Genomic DNA, 14,909 nt, shown 5'->3' on the forward strand with positions numbered 1-14,909 from the left:
TAGTTTGACGTTTGACAAAAATAATGTAACTATGAAACTACTACCTAATTTTTATACGAGTGGCTGACCAGGGATAATTTCTAGCTTAGTAGCATGACCCAATAGTAATACTGCCAAGAATTTGACATTCTGCTTTCATGAACATGCTGCAGGCTTTTTTTTACTTTTATTTGTATTCTATTATAAACGTGAATCTAGGTTGATTATATTATTTATGAAATTTGATTAAAAAGATAGAAATATAGTTTGACAAAAATAATGTAACTATGAAACTACTACCTAATTTTTATACGAGTGGCTGACCAGGGATAATTTCTAGCTTAGTAGCATGACCCAATAGTAATACTGCCAAGAATTTGACATTCTGCTTTCATTCTCTATGAACATGCTGTATATATGTCCCATGAAAGATAAGCAGAAGAATGGTAATGTGATAGACATGAAGAAAGGTGAAAGATTTTGAGAAGTCATGAGAAGGTGTAAGAATTCCAGGTTATTTACAAGGTAGTATGGAATAGTCGATTCAGTGAATAAAGTAACAGTTGCATTATAATGAAATCCATGAGAGCACATATATATATCTTAAGTAAATGTGGTTTCACTTGTAAGTAGATTTGAGTGGGACCATATAATGTGGTAAGGGAGCCAGCATGGCCGAAAATCTTAGAGATAGCTGCTGTAAGTTCATATTCTCATTTTTATTTTCACTTATTTTAGGCTTATACCATGGAATTAGAAGCAGAAGTTCAGAAGTTGAAAGAGGAGAACCAAGAACTTCAGAAAAAGCAGGTAATTTTCGCTATTAAAATTTGTCCGTTATTAGATTTAGATGCGGGAATGCATATGCACATAAATTTAGGGATTATGTTTGTTATGTTGGAATATCACCTGATCGATTATTATTTGGATACTGCAGGAAGAAATCATGGAAATTCAGAAAAATCAAGTAAGTTAATCTCTGGTTTTTTCTTTCTTATATTGGATTATTCTCTCTCCTTTCCCCAAGTTTCTGATTTTTTTTTTCATTTCATGTAATTGTAATGACATAACTCAATAAGGGGCTTACACCAAAAAAAAAAACACTAAATAAGGGCTAGTGAGTCAAGATATCATGCATTGTGGATTTAACTATCTAGATAGACTGGCCAAGCTATGTCAATCAGCATATATGCTATCTGGTGTACTTGTTTATTGTCATTAACAAAGTATGCTGAATAAGAAAGTGGATTTGGTGCAAACAAAATATGATGAAATAACTGCTCTAAACTAACACCTGATTTTGATTCTTCTATTAATTATGTCATCCCATCGTTTAAGTGTTTTGATTCATTTGTTATTTGATCAATATATAAAACAATTTCCACAGAAGGTGGTAAAATGATGTCTTGAGCAGTTACATATCCGGGACCCTTGATACAAATAGATGCGTCTCGAGTCCCATACAGATTACTTCTCAATACTATTTCTTTCAAATTCATTAAAATTTCATGTACTGATTCTTGAATACCTACTATGGTCAAATATTCATGTGGTTCGATCCTCTTATTTTGATTTCTCGAACCGAGAGATCCATGAATCGGGATCTTAATGCATGTAGATACAGGTGGTCCAATAATAAAAAGATAATAAGATATGGCAAAACTTATACCCAAAATTGGTTCGCGTCGCCGTAGTAAATAGTAGAATAGAGAAAATCGAATTTGTTTCTTCATCTTTACAAAAAAATAGGAGGAATTCACTATTTTAATTTAATTTTAATTAATTAAAATTATAATTTTATATATTTTCTGAAAGGATGGCTTATTCCTCTCTGAGCTTTCTGTCATGACATGTTTGTGCACTCATATAATTATTTCCTGGATAGTAGTTGAATTTATTTGATTATCCTTTTAGGTAAAGGTAGCAGGGATAATCATCTAATTATTTATCTTATTCCTATGTTAATATCACATGAAACGGTGGAAAAGGCAGAGAGACATTATCGTTGCAATTTTTGGAGGTGAAGACTTACATGATAATCAAGAATTATTAAATGACTAAACTGCCGTAGGATATACGTGTTCACATCTTGTCTATTATTTTTACATGAATACATCATTATGTGAGTAGCCATACTATTTTATTTGTCAAAGATAGAATTTTTAAGTCTCATCCCAGGTGATTTATGTTGGTTAAATTGACGCCATCACCGTAATTAACTGCTACATCTGGCAATTTCACAGGTTATGGAAATGATGAATTTGCAACAAAACGGCAAGAGAAGATGCTTAAGACGAACACAAACTGGTCCATGGTAGAGTGAAAGATTGGATTATGATCTCACAGTTGAAATCTATGTATATAAAATATAAAAATTGTGTTGTAGATTGAGTCTCTTGTAGATTTAGATTAGCACTTGAAAAGCATGATCTATTGTTTCTCTTATTAAACATCATGCCCAGTTAGGGAGGTTGAGCACAATACCATCAGAATATGTTTCAGCATGCGTCCAATTTCATGCCATCGTTGGTTACATAATTTTTATTTTCTTTTCCTTTTACGCGCCATTGTTCAGTAGAATCCGAATTTGATTCGGTGAGAGATTGAAGCGTTTGTATTCAATATATGCCTTTCTCGTTTTCGGACTATTATAAGGATCTGGGTTTTGGTGTTCAATATAGTTGTAACTTGTAAGAGCGCCCATTCTAAACTTTATAGTTTATCCCCTAAAGTGAAAGGCTCATTTTATTTATCATCGTCTAATCGGACATTCAATGACCAGATGTCTTCATATTGAAGAATATCATCACATCACTTTCAGTATAACTCATCAGTACAGTTGACGATGCAAAGTTTCTCAAATCTCAACAGAGAATTCTCACCTTTTTCAGGGTATCTCAAATTATGATTGGATATGGCAAGGTAAAACCAATAAAAAATATAGCAGCCACTGTCCAATAGAGCTCAGGAGAATACAATCGAATATTAGTCCTGGTGGCAGAATTGAAATCCGTGAAGCTGTAGTTGCTCGCCATTTGCCACTCAATCAGAACAAGGATGAACAGCGGAAATATGGAGGGAGGACCAGAAACTTTTTTCTTACAGTTACAATGATGTCTCATGGTACTATGATAGCCTGAATGACATTACATAAGTAAAATATTGGCTTAATTATCCTATCCATATTTCTCATATAAAAAAGTTAAAATTAACAGAATATTTCTCTTAAAAAATATATTTAACAGAATATTTCTCTTAAAAAATATATAGAGGTAATGATCAAATCAGTATTTGAAAGATTCAAATGCTGACATTTTGGTACCTCATTATTGTTATTGACAAAATGATCCTTAAAAGGTTTTAAAATTTGACAAGCGTACCCACGAGTTCAACGGAGCACATTTCCGGCAAGCACAGTGCTGATGTGGCCACCGTGTTTTGGTGACTTGGCAAACCACCCCTAAAGTTCCCTCTCCAACACACACTCCCTCCCCTTCCCTCTCCCTCCCTATCGCAGCCCCCATCCCCAACGCACACTTCTCCCTAATCGCAGTCCCTGCCGCATCACAAGCCCCTCCCCAACGTACACTTTCCCTTCCTCCCTCAACACCACCATTCACAGCAACAACAACTTTAACATCAGCAGCAACAACAACCTCTACCACTCTCTCTCTCCACCACTCCCCCTTCCCCAACGCACACTTCCCTCTCCCTCCCTCAACACCACCATTCACAGCAACAACAACCTCAACATCAACAGAGTTGCCCCAAATCATGAATTGTCTCAAATTTTTAGGTTAAATTATCATTCAAAAAGATTAATCACAATAAAATTCAGAAACAAATTCATATACAATAATCAAAATAAAATAAAATAAAACTTAATACAGACACCACCAAAGCAAGAATAGAAGAAGAACACCAACACCAGACACAAAGGGGGCAAGACACGATAGAGCCAAGATGAAACCCAGACAGAGGAGGTATGGCAACGACTGGGAGCTAGCAGCAAGCATATACAAGCAGTGAAGGCGATAGCGGTGAAGGCGTTCAAACAACGCAATGGTACAAAGGAGACACTGGCGGACGCAGAAGACCCAACAACGAGATGGCGACAGTGCGGTGTCGATGACACTGGCTCTGTAAGACTGAGAAGGTTGAGCTCTACTGCTATTTTGGGGAAAATGACACTGGCTCTGTAAGATTGAGAAGGTTGAGCTCTACTGCTGTTTTGGGGGAAAGTGAATTGAGAGTGTGAGACACTGTGTTGGGAAGGGGATTAGAATTCAAAGAGGCAAGGGAAGGGGATTAGGGTTTAGAAAGGGGATTTTGGATTGAGGAGGGGGGAAGTGCGTTGGAGATGGGGAATTAGGGTTAGAGAGGGGGAGGGAAGAATTAGGGTTGGGGAGGGGGGAGAATGCATTCAGGAAGGGGAAGGGGGGAGTGCGTTGGGGAGGGGGAAGGAGAAGAATTAGGGTTAGAGAGGGGGAGGGAAGGATTAGGGTTGGGGAGGGGGGAGAATGCATTCAGGAAGGGGAAAGGGGGAGTGCGTTGGGGAGGGGAAAGGAGAAAGAGAAGAATTAGGGTTTGGGGGGTATTTGCCATGTTATCAAAACGCAGTGGCCATGTCAGCACTGTGCTTGCCGGAAATGTGCTCCAGTGAACTCATGGATACGCTTGTCAAATTTTAAAATCTTTTAAGGACCATTTTGTCAATAACAATAGTGAGGTACCAAAATGTCAGCGTTTGAATCTTTCGGGTACTGATTTGGTCATTACCTCAAATATATAACCAAAAATCTAATTAGTGTTGTGATAAACACAAAGGATATGGATACCCATGCAAGTGACTCAGCTTTCATGTTACCAATAGAGAATGAAATTAATATGGGTTGAAAACATTCCTCCCATATGCTTATAAATAGGAGGTTAACCTCCGTTGTTAATACACACACAATAATAAACAAATACTCTCTCTTTATGTTGCAATCAAATACTCTTCTCTTTATATTTCTTCTACAATTCTTTCTCTTCTTTTATTTTATCAGTATTCTAAATTCTCTTTTCTATTACTCTTTACATATAATATTAATATCAATATTAATCATCTTTATTATATTGAGCCCGATATGAATGGACGCATTTGCGTTTACAAGATTTTAAATCTATAAATGAATATAATTCTGCAATGTTTCGAATCACCTCACGAATGAAATTGTGTGAGAAAAAAATAACTGATCATGATATGTTGGAGAAAACTTTCTCAACCTTCCATGCCTCGAATGTGCTCCTGCAGCAGCAGTATCAAGAGAAAGGGTTTAAAAAATATTCTGAATTAATTTCTTGCCTTCTTGTTGCTGAACGCAACAATGAGTTGTTATTGAAAAATCACAAAGTGCGCCCAGCTGGCGCTGCCCCATTTCCTGAAGTAAATGTGGCAAATTACCCCAGAAGAGGTAAATGACAAGGTTTTAATAATAAGAAAAATTATGGAAGGAAAAAGAATTATGTTCAAAAGAGAGGATCTCACCAGAAGTGGGATAAAGAAAGGAATATCGGGCAGAATAAATCAACCGAGGAGAAGTGTTTCCGCTGTGGTGGAAAGGGCCATTGGTCACGTACCTGTCCTACCCCAAGGCACCTAGTTGATCTTTACCAGGCATCTTTGAAAAAGAACGACAAAGGAAAGGAAACAAATTTTGTTTCAAATGATGCTGAGAACTCCACCACTCATTATGATGTATCTGATTTCTTTGAGGATTCTGAAGGAAATATTGGTCATTTGATCAATGATGGAATAGTTTAATATGTGGAATTGTGAAGTATCTATGTAAATAAATAATGTAAAAAAAATTTATTATTAAGTTTTATTTTTTATGTATTTAACGGTTTGGGGGCATGCTATTTTACATGCCGCAGCACTTATTCGTTTGAGGCCAACGAGTTACCATCGGTTCTCTCCTATGCTATTAGCTTTTGGCCAGCAGCCAAATGTCTCCCATTTAAGAATATTTGGGTGTGCGATATATGTTTCCATTGCACCACCTAATCGCACCAAAATGGGACCCCAAAGAAAATTGGGGATATATGTTGGATATGATTCTCCCTCTATAGTGAGGTATCTTGAGATACAAACTGGTGATGTGTTTAAAGCCTGGTTTGCGGATTGTCATTTTGATGAATCAAAATTTCCAACATTAGGGGGAGAGAATAAGCTTCCTGAAAAGGAACTTAATTGGAATGCATCATCGTTGATGCATTTAGATCCTCGATCAGGGCAATGTGAACTAGAAGTTCAAAAGATTATACATTTGCAAAGAATAGCAAATGAATTGCCTGATGCATTTTCCGATACAAAGAGGATAACCAAATCTTACATACCAGCGAAAAATGCCTCAATTCGAATTGACGTCCCAGTAGGACAAGTAGCCACTGAAGCAAATTCACGCCAGAAGCGTGGTAGGGCGGAAAATGCCCAAATTCGAATTGATATCCCAGTAGGACAAGTAGCCACTGAAGCAAATTCACGCCAGAAGCGTGGCAGGGCGGAAAATGCCCCAATTCGAATTGATGTCCCTATATATATATATCTTTTATTTTAAAACAATTAGATAATTAATTGTGGATTCTTTCAATTTGCAAAAAAACATTCTATTAACTTAACATATTTTACACTGAAAAAAATCTAATTGCAAAACTAAAAATAATGTAAAGACTCAATTGAAAGCTTTTAAAGTAGAGAAACTTAATTACGAATTTAGTAAAACTATAGAGACTCACATAGTAATAAACCTAGAATATTAGCATTTCTACAACACAACTGGGATTGGATTTGATCTTATAGATGATGTTCCTAAATCTCTCGCTCTAATAATCTAGCCAAGAATCTACATCCACTAGGAACAGCTGAAAGTGAACTTCGTGCCCTTCCAGGAGATCATCTTCCTGCGATCCCTTCCTCTAAATGATCTTGCCAGAAAGCTGCCGGTGACAGGCTTACACAAGCCAACATCAACCAAGGTCGTACTACTTGTCCTTTCAGATGTTGGTGATGCATCATCCAAATAATGGTCGAACAACATAGCAAGACAGCGCACTTGATGAGCCAATACATAATTTTGCTGGTCGACTGGTAGCATCTTTAGAATGTGAAGATTGACCTAAGAGTAAGAAAATAAATCAAGATAAGCGTTACTAGGATTGATATATCAGATGGTTTCCTCTATATTTCTTCTATTTATATTCTAACTCTTGTTCTGTTGGGTCAAGGATTTTTCTATAAAACATACAATGCAAATTATGGCTATGCATAGAAATTTATTGTAGTAACACTAACTTTTGTTGAGCCCTAAGTTACTCACCTCTGCTTCCATAGCACGTAGTTCATTGTACCACTCCAATCCATCATTCTGATAATGGTCTCCCCCAGTGGATAGGCAGCGTAGACTCAGTGCAAAAAGTGGAGGTCTTAGAGGATACTCCATACTGATATTGATCTGCCAAAGAAAGGAGGAAGGTGGAAAATGCTAAACTGGTCTTGGAGGAAGGTGGAAAATGCTAAACTGGTCTTGGGAATGAAATTCAGTAAATAAAAGGGAGGGTTTTGTACTTTTGTTTACCTTTGCCTCTAAATTCACATTTGACTCATCTGCACTGAATTTTCTGCTGAGAACAAGGGAAAATTCCTTGACCCCACAGTCCATCCATGACACAGACTTTCTGCCATAATGATACGATTCTATATCTTCATCTTCCTGTTCAATTTGTGCTGGCTCATCAATATCACTTTCAATTTCTTCGAATTTTTTGAAGCTTTGTGACCTAACATTAATCAATGAAGGCGTGACACTTTTTGAAATTAAGGTAATTTGCTTGGAGTGATCTAACTTAGACATGTTGGGAATCAATGTTGGGAGCTCCCCATCTTCTGTTATACTCTCCAGTTCTTCCTTTGTGGCAGCAGAATGTTCAGCTATATCAATATCCATTGCTTCCGGAGCATGCTCATCTTTATCCATGAGAGCTGGAGTTGAAGCCACGCGAGGTACATCTACGGCTCGTATAGGTGACCAAACATTCAAATTGCACAAAGGAGCGTGCAAAGCCCACGGAACACTCTTACAGGACAAAAAAGGCCATTCAAGCTTTGTCAGAGATTCTAGTTGTTCCCTGTAAGGCAATTATAAAAAAATCCACCGTTATAAATTTGAATCTCAGCAATAAGAAGATAACCAGAGATCTCAACAAAAGAATGCAATTTCACTAAATGAACCAAAAGCAATGATATTAGACAAAGGAAACCCACTACTGTAATTCACAAAAGGGGAATACTATGATGATAGTCACAGCAAACAATCTAAGCAAAAGCACAAAAGCAAAATTCCAGTTGATCAAGACTATTGTAATTATCTTCACAAGGGTCCTTCATATTCTAGAACTGTAAACATATTAGACCAGCAACTCACAATAGAGCCAAGTGAGCTTTTCTCCTTGAGCGAATTCTTTGCAGAACTGTCTGTACTCTGTTCTGCTGGCGATATAATGAAAGACCAGATACAACATCATCACTCTTGGCTGCTCCACTATTGTCAGAAGTTCCATGACCAGTATGAAGCAACGGAGACACCTCGGACAGGAAGTCCAGTCCTGCTAGGTGCTGAGCCCATTTGTAAGGACGTGAAGTCCTTTGATTATTGAATGTAGCATCATCCCCAACAAAGAGTTTGGCTGACTACATATGTAAAGAAGGCAGCCTGACCTGGTGAGGAAGCTCGAGCCCTGTATCATTGGGGAATAAATTGCATAAGATGTCATTTTCAGGACCATCATTAGATCCTTCTATTCCAACACATACAATATTCAACTTCACCAAATACTCAAACTTCAGAGTAATGAGTCTTGCAGACTTAGTATCAGATGCCTCATCGTCATACACATGGATAATTACTTTAAGTGGGTGAGCCTGAAATATTCCTGCTTGATCAAGACTCTCCTTGCCTTGAACCCTCCTTGGCCTTTTTCTTCGCCTTTGATCATCATCTTCTTCATCCGGTGCATCATCTTCCAATTTGGAACTCTCCGTAGCAGAGGAAATACCTGTGCAGTAGAATCTAATGACAGTTAACCATCCAGAGCAAATCTAATTAACAATAGATATAAATTTGAAAAGGTCTTCAGGACCAAAATATTCATACGATCAAGAAACTACAAGCTATCTGAGGTCCATGCATTTCATAAAAAGCAAATGTTATCCATTTAACTAAGCAAAGGAAACATGAACTGAAGACCATTAATAAACATGGCATTCAATACTGTCCGGAATGATATCGTTAAAGTGATGGCATGGTTTCAAGTTAAATCACCAAAACAAAACCAAAATATATTAAAAAAAAACCGGGAAAAAAAATCAACTCCAAATTACCAGTGTCATTGTGAGCTTGTTGACGAGCAAAAGCTTGAGCATCTTTCAGGCTTCCTATAATCTCCAGATCAATGGATTCACCAAAGGCTTCCTTTTGAGCAAACAGCTGTGAATAAATCACATAAAGAGAAGGTGGAAGCAGCTCTGCTGAATGATGCTGCTTCAGTTTCTTAGTATGAAGCACTCCTAGTTGGTTTTGTACAGGCAACGATGCTTTCTTAAGAGACTTAAGATGCGAGGGGAGACTTGTCAGGAACTTCTTTCGGTTTGCTATACTCTCCAGAAGGCTTTTCTTTTTCTGTTCCAGTTTCTCATGAAGTTTGCAGAGCTCTTTGCGCTGATAAAAAATTGCGTATAAGAAATGAATTATAAGCTTCTCTACTGCTATTCACAAGATTAAAACCCAAAGATAGGAGGATTGCTCAACCAGTCAGGATAGAAGAATGAAAAAGCGAAAGATTCTTTTCAACTTTAACGTGGTACAAGTACTAGAAGCTTGCTAAAATCATTCAATAATCAACACTACAAAATCAGCAATCTCTAGCTTATCAATATAATAATTTTGGTAAAAGCAGAGGCACACAATATGAATGAACTCGAATAAAATCTTGCTATGAGACATCAAACAACAACTATCAGTCTCTCTACACTCTAGTATTCTTTCTAACGAATATCCAGATGGCCATTCCCTTAAATTACTTCATTATTGAACCCACCTACTTAAATATTGCCAACACACAGAACAGGTAAGATACGCACCTGGAATAGCTCAAAATTGAGCCTCTGAAGCATGAGATTATGAGCAGCGTCATTCGACAAAACAGAGTCCTTGATATCTTTAGGAGCGTCATGGAAGAACTCTTCCTCAGGAACAAGCTCAATGTCAGGATACTTAGACTTGAAATCATTGCAAGCTTTAATCGCCTTAACATAGTGACTCTTCTCGTACATCAGGTTATGAAGCTGCAGCGTCGTTAAGTCCACTGGTGCCTTGGCGCGTTCCGTTTCCGATTTGACACGGTCTTCCTCCGTCAGAATAGACCTATTCGCCTGAAACAAACAAGTGTATTCAAATTTCAATTTTGAATCTGCACCAGAAAAAAAAAAAAAACACTTAGAGGAGTGAAGGGGGACCTGGCGGAGAGTAACGAAGTGAAGGAACATCTGAGTAATGAGCTCGCGAAGGAGGTGCTTGGGTTTGGCGTGTTTCTTGATAGAGAGGATTTCAGTGACGATATTTTCGACGGAGGTCTTGCTGTTCTGCAGCATTTCGTAGGGTGATTCCTCCGGCGTGCGGTTTTGTGAGGAATGCGAAGATCCTTGGTCGTCTTCCTCCACCGCATGTGCTGAAACTTCCTCTATCTCACCATCTTCCATTATTTTCGAATTAAATCAACGCTTCTCCCTTCACTCTCTTCTCTTCTTCTGTGACTGATGAATCAAACACCAAAATCTTACTTCTTCGCTTCACTTCTGCTTATTACACTCAATTCCCCTCAAGGCCTCAACCCTTCCCAGTTCCTATCAAGGTTGCGGGAACAGAACCAGTCAGTGAATTGGTGAAATGACTGGTTCAATCGTTCAACCAAAGTCGAACCATGGTTGAACCAATTTAATTAAATATAAAATAAAATTATTAAAAATTCAATATAAAATTTTAAATATTTAAATTTAATAATTTCTAGGTTAATAAAAATCAAAATTTTACAATTTCACATAATAATTTGTCTATAATTTCTCATTAAAAGTTCACAAACAAGTTCAAAGTTTAGGACTAAAGAAAATCAAGGCAGTAATAAGACATCAATTATTAACAAATCAATAACAGCTATGTAGTAATTATTAGGTAACAAAAACAGTGAGCAAGAATGCAAAACAAAGCACAATAACAATTAAACTGAAAAAACAGCATAGCAATAAGCCAAAAACATAACAAAACTGAGCAATTAAATAAAAACAAAAGAAGCAAGAATAACTTTCCACAGTTCTACAACACAGCACCTGAGCAACCATTAACAAAATGTGTTGTCAAAGTGGCATACACTATGAGATAGGGTGCAGAGCAATTAAAGCATTGTATGAATTAAAATTAGCCGAAGCTTGGTTCTTTCATTTAAGTTTCTCAATCTTCATGTATATTACACATTAGCAACAGGACTTCTAACCTTGATCAAACAATATCAGTTCCAGATATGACAACAGAAGATACCTACAAAACAGGTTTCACATTCTTTTAATTACAATTTTTTTTCTCTTAACTGAGTTGTAAAAAGCTTCCATTTCAAGTGGACATACCAATTTTCTAAGAAAAGATTCTGCGGCCCACCTCAATTTGAACAGGATGAAAAGAAATCAGTGTAGTCTCCAATTCGAACGGGAACAAGCAATTCCACAGCACAGTAAGAAACAAGGACCCAACAAAACTGAACAATTAAATAAAACTAAACAAAAAAAAAAAACAATAAAGAAGCATGAACAACCTTCCACAGTTCCACAACACAGCAGTTGAGCAATCATCAACAAAATGTGTTCTCAAAACTCAAAATCGGAAAAAAAAAAAGAAGAAGAAGAGAGAATCGTGTACCTAACAGAGGCGAACAAGGCTGGAGGGAGAAATAAGGGCTGGAGGCGACCAAGGCTAAGCTCGGTGGAGGGACAAATCGCGGCTGGAGGCGAGACTGGAGGCGGCACGGCAGAGGGAGAAATCGAGGCTTCAGGAGGGCGATGGCAGAGCAGCGGGGGACGAGGTTGGCTAGAGAAGAGAGAGACGCTGCCGGATGGAGCAGCGGAGGTAGCTGCGATTGGAAAACAGAGAGACAACAGAGGCTGGAGCAGAAGACGACGACTGCGACACGCTCTGTCTGTCACATTGCCGGCGGCGACGACACCCTCTGGCGGAGGAGAGGAGTTCAGCGATGGAGAAGGTGGCTTGCTACTAGGGATGCTATAAGGGCGAACTGAATCTGTGAAGTGTGAATCATGTATGGGTTTAGGATTAGTCACTGATTGAGAATTTTTTATTTTTTCAAATAAACGACGACGTTATGCTTGAGATCCAAAACCGGTCATTCTCAAAAAAACCGATCAGTTCAACCGGTTTACTGCTTAACCATCAATTCAACATATTCTTGCACCGATTTTTTATCAGACAATTTTTAAGATCAACTAAGTGCATGTTTGGTATTTTGTTAAAAAAAAATCTTTCTCAATGAAAAAGGATTTTTTTTTTAACGTATTTGACAAATTTTTAGTAGTAAAAGTAAAAGTACTAGTAAAATCAAAAAAATATCTTTTTTGAGAAACTGTAATTTACATCTTTTTTTAAAAGATCTTTTTTCCTTAAAAAAAAGATATTTTTCATGTAATAAATAAACAAAAAAGTACTTTTATATTGTTATACCCAAACATAATTGATTGATAAAAAGACATTTTTACATGAGATATCCAAACATAAAATTACTTTTACTTCTCTATAAGATCTTTTAAAAAAAGATAATTCGAAAAAAGATCTTTTCTTAAAAACTCACCCAAACAAACCCTAAATCGGTCAAAAGACTAGTTTTTAATTCATCTGGTTGAATCAGTCGGTTCGATTTAATTTTCAGAATTATGATTCCTATTTAGCCATTCTAGCTCTCACTTTTTAATAATTTTTAAAAAGATTTATCTATCTTGCCCTTACAAAATAAAAAATTTTTATTAAAAATATAAAAAATTCAAGTTTTCAATTTTTTTGTTTTATATTTATTAAATAAAAACATTTAGAATTTTTTACTAATGGTAAGCTTATTATGTGGTCTAAAGACACATGTTAACTAATCCTTATTAAAAATAAAAATATTTTTTTGTCTTTTTTAGTCAATTAAAATATTTTTGGTCCATACATGTAGGTTTGCAGTTAAGAGTGAGAGTCTAAGTAGGTTTAAGGCCCCAAAAGAATAACGATCCATCAAAGTTTAACCTACTCCTCATTTATAGAATTATCAAATGGGTCAGGGCGACCCGTTTAAATCCGCACCGTTTAGTTCATGGATTATACGGGCTAGCCCATTTAAACTCACTTTGTTCGCAGGCCAAAATTTTATAGCCCGGACTATTTATAGCTAACCTGACGGGTTAAATGGGTTGACTCATTTATTTGTTAGCTTTTTTAGAAAAAAAAATTAAAAAAAAATTTAAAAAGTCCAATTTTGAATAGAAAAATTGTTGTATATTTTTAGATAAAAAAATGTTATTTGACACAAAAAAGTTAAAGTTCCAGTAAATAACTAAATACATTTGTCATTAGTTTTTTGTACAATGCATATTTGATTTAAGTAACTATTATGCTCTAAATTTGTCCTTTTAACTCAAAACAAAATCACATTCACATTCAATTAATGATTCCATATTTCTAATTAAAGGACTATTCTTAATTCTCCTCACACAATCAAAAAAGTATTATAAACCAACATAACAACGTCACAATTCTACCAAAAAGCCACACAAAAGTGAAAAAAAAGTGTTTAACATATTACATGGCATGCAAATATATTACAAAAATAACAAGCAATGTAATTCTAAAATATTTTATCCAATCCATCAAATTAGTCAACACTTGCAATGAAAAGAAGAATAAATTATCAAATAAAAGTTAATGACTTAATGGCAGAAAAAAAATTTCAGTAGAATTGAATTAAAAAAGTGCATAGTTTAAAATAATTAGACAATACTAATAAAATATCAGGTATCATATTAATTGAATCCACTTTATCTTTATAATGTTTTTTGTCACTCTCATTTTCATACTCAAATTCAACATCTACAATTTAAAATTAGTTAGTAAAAAATTAAACAAATGCAATATACAAGTCACTCATTATTTATTACCTATAGAAGTTAACAAAATAAATTTAAAAAGTGAATTACCATCGTCTTCAAATCCGTGTATCCAATTATGAGCACAAATAAGAGCTTGCACATTTTTATCCAAAATAAAATTTCTATACTTATTTAGAATCGGACATGTGCACCAATAAAAAAGGTCGATTCCGAAGCTACCATAGTTATTGGAATACTAAGCACATCACAAACTATGAAAGCTAAATCAGAAAAACGATGGGCTTGAGACATCCAATATTGCAAAACATCTATTTTAGAATTCATATCAAGATTTGATTCATCCAAATAGATATTTAAAGAAGACTTTTTTTGTGAAGCATTAATTTAAAAATTTATATTTCTCAATTCCTACAATTTTTAAAAAAATAATAAAACAGTTAAGAAAATAGAGTGAATACCCCATCCGGCCCCTGACAATTATCTCGAAAGGACAACGAGACCTCCAAGAAAAAAAAACACCCAATCCGGCCCCTGATAATTTTTTTTGGGACTGATTAGCCCCTGTGTCAAAAAAAATAACATTTATTTTTTTTGGCACAGGGGCCTCATTGTCCTTTCGAAGTAATTGTCAGGGGCCGGGTTGGATTTTTTTTTTGTAAGGGGTTGGGTTGGGGTTTTTTTTTTGTCA

The 14,909-nt window shown here is 36.0% G+C and overlaps 2 protein-coding genes across 4 annotated transcripts in view; one reads left to right on the plus strand and one right to left on the minus strand.

The window, feature by feature from the left end:
- The window catches only part of LOC107605839 (ABSCISIC ACID-INSENSITIVE 5-like protein 5), a gene marked incomplete in the record, with an annotated part of 13,297 nt that extends 10,670 nt beyond the window's left edge, over positions 1-2,627 (plus strand). For 2 of the 3 annotated variants that reach the window (XM_016307760.2, XM_016307759.2), the window contains 3 exon segments: positions 718-789; positions 917-946; positions 2,223-2,627. In XM_016307760.2, coding sequence (XP_016163246.1) covers positions 718-789; positions 917-946; positions 2,223-2,297 — 177 coding nt within the window. 3 annotated transcript variants of the gene reach the window in all.
- On the minus strand, positions 6,671-12,397 carry LOC107605840 (THO complex subunit 5A). Its single transcript, XM_016307761.2, is given in 8 exon segments — positions 6,671-7,139; positions 7,341-7,475; positions 7,599-8,148; positions 8,445-9,075; positions 9,401-9,737; positions 10,160-10,450; positions 10,535-10,921; positions 11,985-12,397. Coding segments are annotated over 7 exon segments (2,451 nt in total). The 5' UTR covers positions 10,778-10,921; positions 11,985-12,397; the 3' UTR covers positions 6,671-6,875.

The sequence above is a fragment of the Arachis ipaensis genome, chromosome B07, assembly GCF_000816755.2.
Source record: "Arachis ipaensis cultivar K30076 chromosome B07, Araip1.1, whole genome shotgun sequence".
NCBI classification, from domain to species: Eukaryota; Viridiplantae; Streptophyta; class Magnoliopsida; order Fabales; family Fabaceae; genus Arachis; species Arachis ipaensis.